The sequence below is a fragment of the Capsaspora owczarzaki genome (genome assembly GCF_000151315.2).
Source record: "Capsaspora owczarzaki ATCC 30864 unplaced genomic scaffold supercont2.17, whole genome shotgun sequence".
NCBI lineage: Eukaryota > Filasterea > Ministeriida > Capsasporidae > Capsaspora > Capsaspora owczarzaki.
Window position 1 is genome coordinate 27,629 of NW_011887308.1, and position 16,958 is coordinate 44,586.

At 53.5% G+C, this 16,958-nt stretch overlaps 7 protein-coding genes across 7 annotated transcripts; 6 read left to right on the plus strand and 1 right to left on the minus strand.

Moving 5' to 3' along the window:
• The first annotated feature begins 334 nt into the window (after positions 1–334).
• Positions 335–2,673, plus strand: CAOG_07980 (hypothetical protein). Its single transcript, XM_004342532.2, has one exon. The coding sequence runs from the start codon at positions 356–358 to the stop codon at positions 2,591–2,593; it is 2,238 nt and encodes a 745-aa protein (XP_004342581.1). The 5' UTR covers positions 335–355; the 3' UTR covers positions 2,594–2,673.
• Positions 2,674–2,839: 166 nt separating this feature from the next.
• On the plus strand, positions 2,840–3,757 carry CAOG_07981 (hypothetical protein; the record flags this gene model as incomplete). The annotated part of the gene is made up of 1 exon (XM_004342533.1): positions 2,840–3,757. The coding sequence occupies one exon, from the start codon at positions 2,840–2,842 to the stop codon at positions 3,755–3,757; it is 918 nt and encodes a 305-aa protein (XP_004342582.1).
• A 288-nt stretch (positions 3,758–4,045) lies between these two features.
• On the plus strand, positions 4,046–7,753 carry CAOG_07982 (peroxisomal bifunctional enzyme; the record flags this gene model as incomplete). The annotated part of the gene is made up of 6 exons (XM_004342534.1): positions 4,046–4,122; positions 4,386–4,531; positions 5,354–5,518; positions 5,671–6,560; positions 6,762–7,438; positions 7,546–7,753. 6 exons carry the CDS (start codon positions 4,046–4,048, stop codon positions 7,751–7,753), a joined length of 2,163 nt encoding a protein of 720 aa, XP_004342583.1.
• Positions 7,754–7,968: 215 nt separating this feature from the next.
• Positions 7,969–8,932, plus strand: CAOG_09144 (hypothetical protein; the record flags this gene model as incomplete). Its single annotated transcript, XM_011272555.1, has 4 exons — positions 7,969–8,010; positions 8,119–8,264; positions 8,433–8,508; positions 8,600–8,932. The coding sequence occupies 4 exons, from the start codon at positions 7,969–7,971 to the stop codon at positions 8,930–8,932; spliced, it is 597 nt and encodes a 198-aa protein (XP_011270857.1).
• Positions 8,933–9,240: 308 nt separating this feature from the next.
• Positions 9,241–13,346, minus strand: CAOG_07983 (hypothetical protein; the record flags this gene model as incomplete). The annotated part of the gene is made up of 7 exons (XM_004342535.2): positions 12,009–13,346; positions 11,515–11,620; positions 11,354–11,433; positions 11,134–11,240; positions 10,927–11,096; positions 10,766–10,874; positions 9,241–10,629 (listed from the first exon to the last, which is right to left on the minus strand). The coding sequence occupies exons 1-7, from the start codon at positions 13,174–13,176 to the stop codon at positions 9,241–9,243; spliced, it is 3,129 nt and encodes a 1,042-aa protein (XP_004342584.1). The 5' UTR covers positions 13,177–13,346.
• Positions 13,347–13,823: 477 nt separating this feature from the next.
• Positions 13,824–15,524, plus strand: CAOG_07984 (superoxide dismutase Cu-Zn). The gene is made up of 5 exons (XM_004342536.2): positions 13,824–14,074; positions 14,602–14,692; positions 14,871–14,940; positions 15,043–15,160; positions 15,284–15,524. Exons 1-5 carry the CDS (start codon positions 14,006–14,008, stop codon positions 15,389–15,391), a joined length of 456 nt encoding a protein of 151 aa, XP_004342585.1. The 5' UTR covers positions 13,824–14,005; the 3' UTR covers positions 15,392–15,524.
• A 556-nt stretch (positions 15,525–16,080) lies between these two features.
• CAOG_09145 (hypothetical protein) lies at positions 16,081–16,343 on the plus strand (the record flags this gene model as incomplete). The annotated part of the gene is made up of 1 exon (XM_011272556.1): positions 16,081–16,343. A coding segment is annotated over one exon (263 nt), but the record flags the coding sequence as incomplete, so codon positions are not given.
• Between the last annotated feature and the right edge of the window lie 615 nt (positions 16,344–16,958).

The window sequence follows — 16,958 nt, forward strand, 5'->3', positions numbered from 1 at the left end:
ATTGCTGTATGATGTACTATGCTCGGCATGCAGTATCGGCAGCACAACAGCAGCAAGCCAAAACGCGATCGAACTTGTTTCATTCCCGCGCAAGCAAGAAGTTCTCCATTTTTGATCGATCTTCTGATGCGACATGACATGTCTTCATTCAGTTTGCCATTCTTATTTTTCTTTTTTTTTTCTTTTTTTTTTTTTTGTTCTCAACACAAAGCGTTGTTTTCACTTGTCTTTTTCTGTTTTTGTTTTCGTTCTTTTTTTTTTTGTTTCTCGCAATCTCAGAGATCTCTTTTTTTTTTTTTTTTTTTTTTTTAATTCGACTTTCCAGTCATTTTGCATTGAGTTTCTCTCTCACATAATGTCGACCACGCCGCCTGGCTCGCCGCCGCCACTGGTGCGCCCGGTGCCAGGAGCAACGACGACGACGACCGCTACAGCAGGACCCGCAGCGTCAGCCGAGGCCGCGGCGGAGGAGCTGGACGCCGAGCTGGACGAGATGGAGGCGCAGGCCAAGAGCGCGGCGGTCTCGTCGAAGCGCATCCACGCCGTGAGCAAGATCGCCGTGCGCAACTACAAGCACTACAAGCACATTGTGCACTGCATCGAGCGGTTCATCCACCGCGCGCGCGCCGAGCACAAGCTCGCTGGCGTCTACATTATCGACGCGATCGTCCGCGGCTCGCAGCACAAGCTCGGCGCCAAGGACAACTACGCAGACCGCTTTGGGCGCAACCTGGGCGCAACGATCGAGTACTGCTTCAACAAGTGCTCCGCGGTGGACCAGGACCGCGTCCGGCGAATCGTCTCGCTCTGGCTCCAGAATCACATCTTCCCCTTTGACATTGTCGCGCCCATCGAGAGCAAGATTGGGCCCGCGTCCGCACTGCCTGCGACTACCGCTAGTGCTGGTGCTGGTGCTAGTAGTGCTGCGGCGATCGCGTCCAACTCGGGCAGATCTACCCCCGTGCAAGAGTCACCCGCGAACAGCCCAGGCGGGTGGAGGTCCGGGCTACGATCCAATAACGTGGTCGACGTCGATGACTTTGACTATGGCGAAGGCGGCGGCGGCAGCAATGGTGGAGGCAGTGGTGGAGGCGCGCTTGCAGAGCAAAGTCTGAATGGGGCGTATGCAACGGCGCCTGTCCCTGCTACTGCTGTTGCTGCTGCTGCTGCTGCTGCGGCTCCTGCCGTTGGCTCATTGGCTTCAATCCTCTCTGCTGCTGGCGTTGCCCCGCAGTTCTGGAACATCACCGCTACTCCTGCTTCCCTCCCTGCTCAACAGCAGTACAGTAGTATTCCTGTGGCCCAGGCCCCAGCAGCGCCGATTGGGCCTCCTCCAACCGATCCTCGCCAACAAGCGGCGCAGCATTTGCAACAACCGCAATCAGCACCCGTGCCACAACAACAACAGCAACAACAACTACAGCAACCACCAACTCAACAGCATCAGCAACTACAAACTCAACAACAGCCACCCGCTGGCTTGGATCTTTCGATGTTGGGAGCCAACTTGGGGCTGCTCACACAGTTGGCAAAGTCTCTCCCGTTTCTTCAATCCACTGCCTTGGCTGCTGCATCGCAAGCGCCACCTCAGCAGCAAAACCACAGTTATCAGCAGCCATCCTATCCACCGCAAGCGCAGTCGTACTCATCCAACGCGCCGCCATTGCTCAACCACTACCCGCCGCAGCAGCAATCCCAGCAGTATCTGCCCATGTCGCAGTATCAGCAGCAGCAGCAGCAGCACCAACACCAACAGCCTCAACCCTACCCGCAACAGCAACAACCGCAACAACAGCAACATCATCATCAACAACAACAACAACAACAACAACAACAGCAACAACAACAACAGCCCTTCGGTCAGCACTCTGCTTACAGCGCTTCGTCATCCCAACAGCAGCATGGCCAATACCAGCAACAACCGCCAAACATGGTTCGCGCAATGAGCACAACGGTCTTTCTCGGCCTGGGTCGATCGCGGCTTAGCTCGGGCGAGCTGTGCGAAGTCCTGTCCAACTATGTGAATGTCGTCGATTGCATGTTTGGCCGAGACGAAAGCCAGGCCTTCCTGACAGTGTCTTCGAGTGTCGAGGCGGATTTTCTCGTTTCTCAGCTGGCCATTCGCCTCTCGTCGCAGTTCCCGGGCCTGAAGGTCGGCTATGCCAAGAGTTTTGGGCAGAAAAAGTACCCCGACAGGTTCAATCAACGCACGGGCGAGTCCTTGCTGCCCGCGCACTTGGTCACGGCCGAGCTCATTCCATTCTTGTCGGATGGCGCCGAGCTCGACGAGGCCACCATCTCGCCTTCGTTGCTGCCATTGTATCGGATTAAGCGGCAAGAGTTTTTGAAGAAGATCAAGTACTTTTTGAAGCCCGACAGCCATGCTGTGGAGCAGTGGCTTCAACAGCAGCCTCAACAGCAGCAGCAGCAGCAGCAACGAGAGCAACCGCCTCCGCAACGAGAGCAACAACACCACCGTCCACCGATGCAGTCTGGGCCGCTTCCTCCTCACCCATTCGCTACGCATAATGGAGCATATGGGCAGCACCAACAGCCGTCCACGGACAATGTGATTGTCCTTGGTCGGACGTAACGCGTTGCTTCCATTTGTGTGACTGTGTTTGTGTGAACTGTTCCAATTTATCATCCGCTTTTGTTATATGTATATTTTCCATGTCTGAGTGTTGCTCCACATCGGGCAACTCAGTCTTGTATTCTCAGAAGTATCTTCATCTCTCTCTCTCCCCTTCATCCTTGTCTTCTGCTGCTGCTCCTTCACGCCATTGACATATCAGCCACCTCCATCTCTGAGCATTTCTTAGTAATTCCATCCATCCCAATGTTGATACATTGCGCTTCCATTGCCGCTGCAGCTCCAGCACTGTTGCCTCGATCGTTGGCCAGCAGCAGCGTCGCAGCCGCCGTCGTCCGCCACCACAACCCCAACTACCACCCTCGCCACCCTCACCGGCAGCAGCAGAGGCGCTCGTTCTCATCCATCCTCATTCTCGCTGGCCGTGCGCACGCGTCCACCGCGCATGGCGGCCCAGCGAGCCATCCACCTGCGCCCTTCCTCCGCTCCAGTCGCCCAGCCAGCCAAGCCAACAACGCTGCTACTGCTCGTACTACTACTGCCGCTGCTGCTGCTGCTGCTGCTGCTCCGGCTCGGAATGCAGTGCCGCGGCCGGCCGAGTTCCCTGGCGAAGCTGGCTTTCAGCCCTTCCGCCCCGAGGCGCTCGATCCGCCGCGAGTCACCTTTGTTGGCAAGACTGCGCGGCAGGCCAAGCTGGGCGAGGACCCGCGGCTCAAGACATGGACGACGCTCAAGCTGCCGCAGGTGCCGCAGCAGCCGCAGCAGCAGCAGGAAGCAGCGGGAAGCCCAGCCGGGTCTGCTCAGACGAGTGCTCAGACGAGTGCTCAGACGGCCGCTCAGCCGCCTCGAGACATGTATGAAGCGCGCTCGTTCACGCCGGAAGCGCGCGGCAAGATGCTGCGTGCCATCCATGGCATTGGGGCTGCACTGTCGCAGCAGCACTTGTTCACCCGCCTCGACGACGGGCGCGAGTGGCGGATTCGTCAGCTGGCTGCACTGCAAGAGTTTGTATCCAAGCGATCGACCTCGCTGCGTCCCGTGTCCGTGCCACCTGCATCAAGCTCGAATTATCAGCAGCAGCCGCATCAGCAGCCGAGTGGAGATGATCAGACGGCGGCTCAGCAATCACAAACAACAGCACCGGCAGAATCGCTACAACAATGACGCGGAATAATATCGAGCTCTTGTTTTTTGGTTGGCGAGTTATTCACAAGCCCATATTGTTGATCGATTGACTTGCAGGTGTTTGTGCAACGCGTCTCTTGTAGTTGTTGTTGTTGCAAACGCTCAATTCTCTCGTTTGACAGTCCAGTACTACTTGCCGTCTTGGCGTTCAATCGAGCACTTCTTCCGCCTCTTGCTTTCGAAGCTAAACTCGTCTGAGCGGGCTTTCGAATTTTTAGACTTTGAGATTCTCAGCAGCTCAGTCTTCGTTCTTCATTCAACATTCAAATGGCTCACGTCTCCATCACTCTGCGCCAAAGCATTGCTGTTCTGAGCATCAGCAATCCGCCCGTCAACACGCTCAAGTAATACTCACACTAATAATCTTAATAATAATATGAAGAATAATCCCACTCGTGGTGACGTTTTGTGCGTTGAGGGAATGGTTGGTTGGACAACAACAACCGCGTATCCCAATTTTTCAACAATTCTGCATGAAATCCCTACTCTCTGCTGACTAATTTTCCCTTCCATCCATACCAAATCCCTACTCGACTTCCGTATTTCCGCCTCGCTCTTTCCCTCCTCTCTCTCTCTCTCTCTCTCTCTCTGTGCTCCGCAATCGCAGCCATGCAGTCCGCCACGGCATCGTGCGATCTGTGCGTGAGGCCATTTCGGATGCGCGCGTGCAGGCGCTCGTGCTTGTCGGCGCAGGGCGGTCCTTCCCGGCTGGAGCAGACATTAAAGAGTTCCGCGGCGGCCAAGCGCTCAACGGTAAGCCAAACTCAACCCAAACCAACTAACTCACTGAGAGCAGCAAAACTCAAAAGAAAGCCAACGAAACGAAAGGCCAACAACAAGCAAAAAAAGAAGCATTGAACAAAAGTCGAGCGGATCAAACGACTTGGGTGAGAGACGAAATCCGAAATCCGAAAATCCGAAAATCCAAACTACGAGGCGTTCGTTCGTCCGCCTCCGCCTCCGATTTTGGACTCGACTCGAACTCGAACTCGGACGACAACAACAATAACAACGACACGCTGCTCGTTTGTTGAAATTCGCGGCTTTTGTGTTTGGTGCTCCAATCGATTGAAGCACAAGTCAGTTCTGCAGAGGATGGATTGAGATTCAAGCGATTTTGAGCATAGATTCAAAGATTGAACGTTTTCCGATTCATTCCCGCTTCCGACCTCGAACTCGAACTCGAACTCGAACTCGAACTCGAACCTCGGATATCAAAGCCGATTCCGAGCACTGCAAGCATTGCAAGAATCAATCACGATCGGGGTTTTTTTTTTTTTTTCGCTGTTTGCTTTATCACCGAGCTCTGACTGAGTTGTTTTGGATGCAGAGGAAGATTTCGACCAAAGAAAGAGGGAACAACAACACGAGTCGGTCTGAGCGAGATCGATAAATCATGCACGACACCTCACTCAAAGAAAGATACTCAAATTCGTCTAACACTCGCGTTTCAGAGCAGCGCCGCACTTTTTTCATCTCTCGATCAGCTCTACTGAGCTGCATCAGGTTGGAAGATCGGCAGTACTTGCATCAGCGATGCACTCATTCTGGTTGCAATCCTTTTGATTCTGACAGCTCCCGTGTTGACCGAGGTCTGCGACGTGCTCGAGCAATCCCCAAAACCAATCGTGGCTGCTTTGCACGGAACCGCACTTGGCGGTGGTCTGGAGCTGGCATTGGGTTGCCACTACCGTGTGGCCCTGGATTCCGCTCACCTTGGCCTGCCAGAAGTGCACCTTGGTAAAACCAAACCAATTGAAAGCTTTGCAAGCTGAGGTCTTGTCACAATTGTTCCTCCATTCAGCCTGACTTTTTGTTGTTGTTGTTTTTTGTTGTTGTTGTTGTTATTGCTGTTGTTGTGTTGTTGCTGCTGTTGTTGTTGTTTCAAACAGGCATCCTGCCTGGCGCGGGTGGCACACAACGCCTCCCTCGTTTGATTGGCTTGCAACGCGCGTTGGATTTGATCGTGTCGGGACAGCACATTTCTGCCGCTGCAGCCCTCAAGCTTGGACTGATTGACCAGATCTTCCAAGCTGGGGCACCCGCTGCTGCCGAAGGCACGCTGCTGGACCGCGCTGTAGAGTACGCTCAGGGCATTGCGTCGCGCCCGTTGGACGGCCGTCGTGTGTCCGAGCTGGTCCCTCGCGATAAGAGTACCTTTGACCAGAGCGATGTCTGGGACAAGGCCCTTGCGACCGTCAAGGCGCAGCACCGTGGCTACGACGCGCCCATCCGCATTGTCGAAGCAGTTCGCGCGGCTGCTCAGCTACCCTTCAAGCAAGGCATGGCCAAGGAGTACGAGCTCGTCGTCAACCTGATGAAAGGGCCTCAGGCAAGTGCTCTGCAGCACTTGTTTTTCGCCGAGCGCGAGGTCGGGACGGTTCCCGGCCTGAATCCTTCCCTCGCCAAGCCCGTTCGTTCGGTGGGTGTGTTGGGCGCCGGCACGATGGGCGCTGGCATTGCAATGGTCTTCCTGAACGCCAAGATTCCCGTTGTTCTCCTCGACACCAAGCAAGAGTTCCTCGACCGCGGGTTGGCCGGCATTCGCGCCGTCTACGCCTCTGACGTCAAGAAGGGCAAACTCACCGAGGAAGCCCTCGCCAAGCGCCTAGCCTTGCTCACCCCGACCCTGGACTACGCGGCCTTTGCGAACGTGGACCTGGCCATCGAAGCCGTCTTTGAGAACATGGATATCAAGAAGCAAGTCTTTGCCAAGTTGGATGCCGTGTGCAAGCCCGAGGCCATTCTGGCGAGCAACACTTCCACGCTGAACATTGATGAGGTGAGAGCGCGAGGGGAGCTGTTGTTGGTTTTTTTTTTTTTTTGTTTTTGTTTTTGTTTTTTTTTTTGTTTGTTTTTTTGCTTTGCTTTGCTTTGCTAGTCTGGTTTTGCTTTGCTTTGCTTGTCTGGTTCGGTCGGGGTTGTTTCAATCTTTCTCCGTTTTCGCTTTGACTCACTTGAACGGCTCGGGCTCGTGCGGCAGATGGCGGCGGCGACCAAGCGTCCAGAGCAGTTTATCGGCACTCACTTTTTCTCGCCCGCAAACGTCATGCGCTTGCTTGAAAACGTGCGCGGAAAGAAATCGTCACCAAGCACGATTGCCACTGTCATGGCGCTTTCCAAGACGATCAAGAAGGTGGGTGTGCTTGTCGGAAACTGCGACGGCTTTGTTGGCAACCGAATGCTCGAAGGCTACGCACGCGAGGCCTCGTTCATGCTCGAGGAAGGCGCTCTGCCCGCTCAAGTGGACAAGGTGTTGACCAGCTTTGGCATGGCCATGGGCCCGTTCCAGATGGGCGATTTGGCTGGCAACGACGTCGGCTGGCGCATCCGTCAGGGCAAAGGGATGACCAACCCCGCCACGCGCCCGGCCAAGGAAGGCCGCTACTGCGAGCTCGGCGACAAGCTGTGTGAACTTGGACGCTTTGGCCAGAAGGCTGGAGCTGGCTGGTACAAGTACGAGCAGGGACAACGCAAGGCAATTCCTGACGATGCGGTTGCCAAATTGATCGAGGCGCACTCGTCGAGCAAGGGCATTGCTCGCCGCAGCATTTCCGACGAGGAGATTTTCGAGCGATGCATGTACCCGCTCATCAACGAAGGCTTCAAGGTGCTGGAAGAAGGCATCGCCCTTCGCCCTGGCGACATTGACATTATTTGGTAAGGAGACTTGTGGTGCTGCAAGCTTTTGTGGACTGGACACTGGCTGAAGTCTGACTTGTTATGTGGTTGTAACACATTATTTCCAACGTGGATTCAACCCACAGGGCATATGGCTACGGCTTCCCCCGTTACCGCGGCGGCCCGATGCATGTCGCTCAGACCATTGGTCTGAAGAAGATTTACACTGCCCTTGCCAAATACTCGAAGCAGTTCCCGACCAGCCATCACTTTGTTCCCTCCAAGCTGCTCCAGACGCTTGCCGAGACGAACACGACCCTGGAGCAGCATTTGGCCACCAAGAGCAAGCTGTAACGATGAGGCTGCGGTTGACAGTTTATGTTTGGTTGTTTGTTGTTTGTCGTTTGTTGTTGTTTGTTACTTCTTGTTGTTTGCTGTTGTTGTTGTTGTTGCTGCTGTGGATGATTTGTTTCTGTTGGAATACATGTATAACTTGTCGTGAACATGCACTGAGTTGCCAGTTTGGAGTTGTTCTGCTCAGTCCTCGTTCATCAGACAAAGTGTCGGACATGGCCGATTTAGACGACTGGGAATCCGCAGCCGATGCCGGTGTAACGCTTTCACGATTACTTTGATATTATCCACCACCTATGCACTTTGGCACGACGAGTAGGCCAACGCAATTGCCATCTCGCTGACTTCTGAGCGCGTTTCGTCAGGTCTTTGATGCGCCTCCACCGGCCCAAACAAGCGACCGCGCGACTGGTGTTCCTGAATCTGCGTGGCACCAGGACCGCCACGAGGCCGCAGATGACGCCAGGCGGGCAGCAGCGCACGAGGAGCAGCGCCACGAGCGAGACCTGAGGTAATGCGAACTCGCGCCAAACTCGCGCCAAAAAAAAAAACCGACGAAAGCACAGAAAAACTGAGACTTCCAACACGTCACCCCGCAACAGTGAGCTTGGCATGACTGGCCAAACTCCAAACGCACGTGCTTGTTTTCTCATTGAAATTATCACTCTTGTTTGAACAGATCGTTTCAAGATTCACAAAATGTTGCAAAACTTGCTCCGGAGGTCGCGAGCACTTTGCTTCCGTATATGCCAGCAGTGAGTGATGTTCGCTGGGGGGGGGTTGGATTTGAAAACTCGTGCATGATGACTCGTTCGTGCGATTGTTTGCTCAATTGCAAGCACACAGGTTCGGATAATACGAAAACCTGCTACCGTCGTCGCGTCAGAGCAGCAACGTGCGCAGGCTGCGCGTGCAGCAAGTGAGCAGTCGCGAGCTGCTTCCATGCTGATGCCTTCTGAAAGAGATGCCGCGTATGCTGCAGCAAGAGAGCGCATTCTCGGCGCTGCACCAGAGACACGACCAGCGGTGCAAGCAACACCTGTAACCTTGCGCCCACGAGAGCCCGTCGCCCCACCACAGTCACAGCTGCAAGCTCTGCCACAAGCGACTCGTCAACCAAGAGGCCCTTCATCCGGTTCCGCCACTGGATTTACACGAAGACAGGATGAGAGCCGATAACCCAGATGAAGTAATTCGTTTTTGTTTTGTTTTTTTTTTTTAACACAACATTGTACATGCAAACTCCAATTGTGGTAGCACCATCAATTCGCAAGCCATCAAAGAGGCTTCACCGACAATGCTAGACCACAGGATATGCGCACACTCAGTACTCGGTACGCACAAACACACACACACATACACGCGATGAACTCAAGCCACGTTCAACTTGGAATGCCGTCCGATAAACTCTATAAACCAACACAAACCCCAAAAAAATCAGTGAAAAGATGGCCGTTTGTCGTTCCCAAACACGCTCAAGATGCTTTTCAACAAAGCGAAAGTGATTGATCCCGTACCATAGAAGTCAGCAAACCATCGTCTTGCGCTGATGGGTCGGCTGCAGCTGGTGCTGCTGCAGATTCCGGCAAACCAAGCTCCCAAGCTGAAGCATCCGTTTTCTCGCTGCTCTCCGAGGGGGTAGAACGCGACGGATCGGCGTTGCCCTCTTCGTCTGCGCTCGCCTGCTGGCTAGACCCGTCTGACGGGGCTGGGAGGCCTTCCGCGATGGCAAAAGCAGCTGTATCGTCGACCATATCGCCCTCAGAAGCCTCTTGTTGTCGAGGAGGGGATTCAGTAGGGCCGGGAGCTGCGGGAGCGGCTTCAGAAGATGAGGTTGTCGCTTCGTTGGGGGTTGAAACTGCGACAGACGCCTTGGCCACTTTGGGTGCTCGCTTTGACGCACGCCCTTCCTTTTGACCACTCTTCCACGTGCCATCGCGTTCGTCGTCGTCCGGGGTATCAAAGGATCGCTTCGCAGTCACGCGAGGACGACTCGCCGCTTTGGCGCCACCACCTCGAGAGTGTCTGCGTCCCGTGGTATTCGCCGTCGAATTCGGTCCTGATGCCTCAACAGACGGCGAAGCAGCATTGAGGCTGCTTGCTCCATTTTTGAGCGAGTTGGGTTGTTGTTGTAATTGCTGTTGCTGTAATTGCTGTGATTGCTGTTGTTGTTGTTGTTGCTGTTGTTGTTGCTGTTGTTGGTGCAATTGCTGTTGCTGTTGCTGCAATTGCTGCAGTTGCTGCAGTTGCTGTAATTGCTGAAACTGCAAGAGCTGCTTATCAAGCTGCAGGCGCTCGAAAGAGTCGGAAGAGCTTGGATTTCGAAGGGTTTGAATTCCGAGGTGGTCCATTGTTCCGTCCAATGTGAGGGAGCTGTTGCTGTGGGAAGCCATCGAGTTGGTAAAATCAAAGTTTGCGTTTGGTGTCGCAGCCAATTTGGCAAAGTCATCGTTCGGGAGGCGGGCGTCACCGAGCAGCTCGGAAATCGACGGATCAGTGGCGCTGTCAAACTTGTGACTCAGAGCGGGACCGTGAGAAGCAGGGCCAAACGGGTTGCTGGGTTGCGACAATAGAAAGTTTTGCATTTGAAGGTCGTCGTGTTGCAATTGGAGATCGTGCAGCAAACGATTCCCATGCAGAGCGGCAGCGTTGTTGCTGTTGTTGTTGTTGTTGTTGTTCGAGAGTATTCGTGCGCCGCTGGTAGCTCCATCGAACGAGTCGTCTACCCTGGCACGCTTGTTCGGATGGGCGTCGATGAGTTGCTGTTGCTGTTGTTGGAGCATCTGTTGTTGCAAGAGCTGGATTTGGGAGGAGGTTGTCGAATTGAGTGGTACTTTCGACAACAAGGTGGCAGACGGGTTTGCTTCGTCCGTGCTCTGCACAAACAACAACAAAAAAAAACAGAGAGGCCGGGATACATGAGCGACTGCATCCAACCAACAGCAAGAGCGTAGATACAACACATCGACGTAATTAGTTGGTAAGACTCGAAAAAGCAATGAAAGTGCATACCATGGGCTCAGCAAAGTCATGACTCGGGCTCAAGGAGGACAGCGGACCCCCTCCAAGCGAACGGCGGCCAGGTGGCAGCAAGTTATTGTTGAGCAGACCGCCGCTTTTGCTGAGAGGGGCAGAGTCCAAAGAGGAGCGTGCACTGCGAGAGGCGTTGCTACCCAAGGGTGGTGAGCAGCTGAGGGTTGAGAGGTCCTGCTGCTGCAGAAGAATTCTGCCGACCAAACTCGTCAATGCGGAGCGGCTGACCGAAAACGGCTCGTAATGCCGGGTCTGCCGGGACTTTGGCCGTGTTGAGCAGCTGACGCACTTTGCTCGGTTTGGCGCTGGACTGCAGACCGCGTGTCAATGTACGAGCGAGCCTTCACAGAGGCAGGCTTGTTTGAGCGAGCGTTGAAAACGTCCCAAAACACGCCCCACCACTCTGCCAAAAACCCGCCAGGCACGTCAAAGACAATCATTTCCTCTTGGAGCACTACAAGGGAAGATACAGGAGGGGGGTAGGGTGTGACGATGAGTGTGGTGCATTGTTTTGAAGTTGAATGCAGAAAACGGGAACACTTCTGGCAAAAAGCAAATGATTCGTACCTTGTGCTTCGATCGCAAAGGCTTGAGCTGCCCGGTGGAGGTTGCGCTTTTGCAGAAAGTCGTGCACATAGAGCATCAACCTGGTGCAAAGACGCGGGTACGTCAGTCAATCAACAACCAATAGAAGAAGAAAAAAGTACAGCTCAACTTGCAAAACTTACATCCGATCAGTGTCGATGGCCTGACCAGGAGTCTGACTGCCGACGGGTTGGCTGGCACGAGGCGCTTGCCGAGGCAGAGGCGGCAGACTTGTCTGAGAGCTGCCTGCTAAAAGAGGTGAGGATGATGATGATGATGATGATGAAAACAGCAACAGAAACCAATGCAGAAAATGTCAGACAAGTCAAACGATGGCAGCTGGTTGCTGGTTTGTATGTTTGTACGTGTTTGTGTGTTTGTATGTTTGTTTGTGTTTGTTTGCTCTGAAGAACGAAAAAGTCTGAAACAACTCTTGCTTGTTGAGCTGTTTTTGCTTGTTTTTGCTTCGCTTAGGGTTTTGATGGGGCGGTTCCTTCGAGATTCGAAAAGAGGGAGGGGATGGTAATGCAAGTATGAAACAGAAAACGTTTTTCAGCAACTTGTGTTTTGCTTAGCTTTTCGCTTGTTTTGGAGTTTGACAGGCGTTTCCTAAAAAAGGGATTGAGAGACTTTGTACCTGTTCGCAACGATGGACTAAGCGATGGCGCTGTTGCCGTCCGCTGCTGCTGTTGTTGCTGTTGCTGCTGTTGTTGCTGTTGCTGTTGTTGCTGCGGTGGAATCGGCTGCTGAAAGTGCTGCTGCTGCTGCTGCTGCTGCTGCTGCTGCTGCTGGAGTTGAGCGAGTTGGAGCGCGTCGTCCTGCGCCGCCGAGTGCTGCGCATGCTGATGCTGGTGCTGATGCTGATGCTGGTGCTGGTGCTGGTGCTGGTGCTGATGCTGGTGTTGGAGTTGTTGCAGTTGCTGTAGCTTGACGCTGTCAATCGATGCAGAGATGGCAAAGCCTGGCTGTGGGTGGCCCAGCAACTGAAGATCAAACTCCTGCTGCTGGAGTTGCTGCTGCTGTTGCTGCTGCTGTTGTTGCTGCATGTGATGGTAATGCTGATGCACCAGCGACGCTGAGGCTGAGGACGAGGCTGCTGCTGCTGCTGCTGCTGCTGCTGCTGGAGTGGACGATGACGATGATGGCGGAGGTCCCAGTCCCAGTCCCGTCTGCTGTTGATGCTGCTGATGCTGCTGATGTTGTTGCTGATGCTGCTGATGTTGGGTGTACGATGCATGGTGCTGCTGCGGTGGTTGAGTGACGGACGGCGACTGTGCACGGCTGCTCGTGCTGCTGCTCCTGCTGTTGCTGCTCAGCCCAGCCAGCGCAGGATGCTGCTGCTGCTGAGCCTGAGCCTGAGCCTGAGCCTGTGCTTGTGCTTGTGCTTGAGCCTGAGGCCCGAGTGAGAGCGACATTGAGGACGACGACAATGATCGCTGAACGGGCTGCCTATTGCTGCTGTTGCTGATGCCATTGCTGTTGCTGCCATTGGGATTGGTATTGCTATTGCTACTGCTAGTGCTACTGCTAGGGTTGTGCTGATGCTGATGGTATGGATGCAAGTGCTGGGCGTCCTGATGCAGCTGCTGCTGAAGCTGGATTTGCTGCTGGATCAACTGCAACTGCTGTAAATGCTGTTGCTGCGCCTGTTGGGTCTGATGCATGTGATGATGTTGCTGCTGATGCTGCTGCTGCTGCTGTGGTGGTGGCGGCGGCGGCGGCGGTGGTGGGCCTGGTTGTGGGGGCGGCGGCGCGTGCAGACCCAGCTTGGGCGTTCCTCCTCCTCCTCCTCCGCCTGCACTCATTCACTGTCTCAAAGCAGAACAAAAAAGAACCCAAGCGACAAGATCGATAGCTGGATGCGTGTGATGGGTGGAGAGCGTGTGCCGATCGCGAGCTTTCAGTTTTGGAGTGGCGCGCGCAAAATTCAAAAATGGCAAAGAAAAAAATAAACAACAAGTCTGAGCCAAAAAAAAAAAAAACAAGAAAGGAAAACTGAACCAATGCAAAACTCATTCTTCACTATATTCTTAGTAAACGATACTTCCGCATACATTTCGTCCGCCTCAGTAGAGATTCGAAGGTAAGGTCGTCACAGCAAGCATTGTTGGCTTGTTTGTTTGTTCGTTTGCTTGTTTGCTTGTTTGTTTGCTTGTTTGCCTTCCCCTTTTCATTGCGATCACCCACAACCATCTCAATCCCCAAATCGTGAGTGATCAACACTTTCACTCCTGTTTTTGTTCGTCTTTTGCTTTTTGCATTTTGTTGCTCGATTTGTGACCTCTTCCTATGTCTTTTTTGTTTGCGTTTTGATGAATCTTTTTTCGTTACTCTTTCCCTCACTATTTTTTATCTCCGCTCCCACCAGCACGGCTTTTTTTTTTTTTTTTTTTCTTTTCTTCTTCCCCCTTTCCCCGACTCCATTTCACTGTTGCTGCTGCCGTTCTGACTGAAGCGTTTCCCTTCTCATCTCCATCTTGCATCAACCTGTCCCAGTGTCTTGTCATTGCGGCGGGGTGATGGATTGATCCTCCGAACGATTCTCATTGCCTTTCCTACAGTGACACCCACTCGCTCCCGTTTCACTCACTCTGCGCTCTTCGGATCACCAGATCACAGAACTCGAATCCAACAATGACCAAGCTTGTGGCTGTTCTCAAGGGCGATGGCGCCGTCAAGGGCACGGTCGTCTTCACTGACGATGTGAGTTCAACATCCACACAAAGAGTGTCGTCGTCTTCGTCGTCGTCGTCATCGAGCTGCTTCATGCGTTGAGATGCAGATTGGCTAAAGTGCAAGGGGACGATTGGGGAGCGGGGCTTGGTGGTGGTGGGGGGACGGAAGGGAGACAGATATCAAAGCATCGTCATCTGGGCATCGCATCGTCATCCGTCCAACGAAAGTGCACGCACACACATCAATCTGAGAGTACTGGGCAAAAACGCTGCAATTTATGGTGGAACGAATGGAACGTTGGATTGCGACGAGAACGCTCATCTCTCTCCATTCATGAACCAATGTCGTTTTTGGTCCTGTCGACCCCGTCCAACTCAAAGGTGCACGACGCACAAAAGGGTTGAGCATTGTGGAGGAAAAACTTGTCGTCGTGGGGCTGTGGATATGGCTGTGGATGGGCGTTTTGAAGGACAGTCAAACCACTCATCAACAAAACCCTGGTCGAGATGCTTGCACTCCACTCACGCGCTGCCTTCGTCTTGTCCTCCAAATAGGGCGCTGCCACCAAGGTTGAGGGAACCATCGAGGGCCTCGCTCCCGGCAAGCACGGCTTCCACATCCACGAGTTTGGCGACAACACCAACGGTATGTGTACTCGTTGGATTGAAAAGCAAACTATTGGCACTGATGTTGCAGTCATCATTTGATTTTGTTGAACCGCTCATCAAATGGATGATTTTTTGGTAACCTCTGGCGCTGATTTTTTTTTTCGGTCGGTCTTTTTGTTTGTTTGTCTGCTTGTTTGCTTGTTGCTTTGAAACAGGCTGCATCAGCGCTGGTCCCCACTTCAACCCCGCTGGCAAGACCCACGGTGCCCCCGAAGACGAGGAGCGGTATGGCATTCGCTGTTGTTCTGTTGCGCGATCATCGTCCGAAAGAATCGCCAGCTCATAGGCTTTCGATGTGTTGTTGTTTCTGCTTTCCGACTCAACCAGTCACGTTGGTGACCTCGGCAACGTCGAGGCTGGCGCCGATGGCATTGCCAAGTTCACCATTACCGACAACCTCATCCAGGTTTCGGGCGTCAACTCGATCGTTGGTCGCTCCGTTGTGGTCAGTCTCGTCGCCACTTTTTTTTTTCTTTTTTTTTTTGACGTTGTGGACACTCGGAATGCGTCCTTTGTGTGCTCATTTCAACGCACGTCATACTGCTTGCTGCGTTGCCTTTTTGTTTAGATCCACGCCGACATTGACGATCTTGGCAAGGGCGGCCACGAGCTCTCCAAGACCACTGGCAACGCCGGCGGTCGCCTCGCCTGCGGCGTCATTGGCGTTGCAAAGTAATTCAGTTTCTTGCTGCGCATTGCACCCGTTGAAGCATCTGAGGCTGTGTCCGTCCTCTGCTTTTGTGTTTGCTTCGCTGCCCCCTTTCTCTCTCGCTCTGTTTGTGAAACAAAAACAAGTGGCCTCTTCCTGATTTCATTGTTCATTGCCAATGTGTGTGTTTGCATTTCTTTGTCCAACCCCCACACATACAGCGCTCCAGTGATTGCTCGGTTGTGAGCGCTGTTGTCGTTTCATCGGTCTGCCCTCCAAATTGTTCAGCAACGTTGCGAAGCGGCAAAGCAGTCGCAGTTGGTCAGTGGAGTGATGTGTACTGCTCCCTTGAGTCCTTCTAGATCTACAGTCATCGAGTACATACATGACTTGTCGCTGATGTCGTGTTCGATCGCACTGCTTTGGCATTGTTCCTCGTCCTTCTGCGCATCCGATTGATTTTTCTTTCAACTTGTGCTTTCAATGCTCTTTCCAATCGTTTTTTTGTTTTCGTGGCATATGATGTTCTTTTTCCCCCATTCTCAGCCTTTCTTTCTTTCTCAGCCTTTCTTTCTTTCTCAGTCTTTTTTTTTTTTTTTTTTTGGTTTCTGAGTGGCGGTACAACTTTTTTCGTGACGTTTTTACTTTTTGTTGCGTACTCTCGTTTTTCAGTCACACAAATCGGCCATCACACCGGAGAGACACGTCACTTCACTATGGTGCTGAGTCTCGTGCGGCGGGCTCGGCTGCTGGGAAGCAGTCACTCGACGCCATCACCAACGCTGTCACCCGCTACAGCAGCAGCAGCGACGACCAGTCACAGCAACACTGCGGCTGCACACTCATCGCCAGTGGCCAATGCATCGACTACCACGAGCACTGCTGCTGCTGCTGCTGCTGTGGGGAGCCAGAGCCAGAGCCAGAGCCAGTCGCCGTCATCCGCACGCGGTTCAGTCGCGTCCAGTCGCACGCTGCTCTGGTCAGTCCTCTCTCTCTCTCTCTCTCCCTTCTCATTCGACCTTCAACTCACACCTCGACTCACTCGCTCGCTGCTCATCGATCCAACTACAAACCCGTCGCGCGTCTCGGTCACTGCCCCCCTCTCTCTCTCTCTCTCTGCACTTTCTTACGTCTGCTCCCCCGCGCCTTCAATGCGTCCACCCCTCCCTTGGCTGGCACTTTTTGCATCATCACACTGCTTTAGTGAATGCGAAATCCGCTCTGTCTTTGTGTGATGGATTGACGCAAACCTGGTCCAAAGCAGCCGCTGTCTTGGTTGTATTCTTGGCGAGAACGGGGTTGAAGCGGCTGGCTTGCGCTCCACAGAGCGGGTGCGCTGCGCCTGGATGCGTTAGTGCAATGCGTGGGCAGTGACAACTGAGACAAGGCCGGGAGCGGGGGTTACGCAGCGATTCCGACAAAGAGAGTCGTCCTGCTCGCTGGTACGACGTCAGCTCAATTCCCAATGGAACATCAGTCTCAGAAACAACGACCTTCCCCCCCCCCCACCACCACCACCACCACCACTCTTCGCCTTTCGCCGCAAACATCTCCCCCCCCCCCACCCAATGGAGCGCTTCCATTTGTATTACAC

Coding starts and splice junctions, on each gene's coding strand:
- CAOG_07984 (XM_004342536.2), top strand. CDS start 14,006: ATGACCAAGCTTGTGGCTGTTCTCAAGGGCGATGGCGCCGTCAAGGGC. Junction 14,941..15,042: donor GCCCCCGAAGACGAGGAGCG/GTATGGCATTCG, acceptor CGACTCAACCAG/TCACGTTGGTGACCTCGGCA. Junction 15,161..15,283: donor TCGTTGGTCGCTCCGTTGTG/GTCAGTCTCGTC, acceptor CTTTTTGTTTAG/ATCCACGCCGACATTGACGA.
- CAOG_07980 (XM_004342532.2), top strand. CDS start 356: ATGTCGACCACGCCGCCTGGCTCGCCGCCGCCACTGGTGCGCCCGGTG.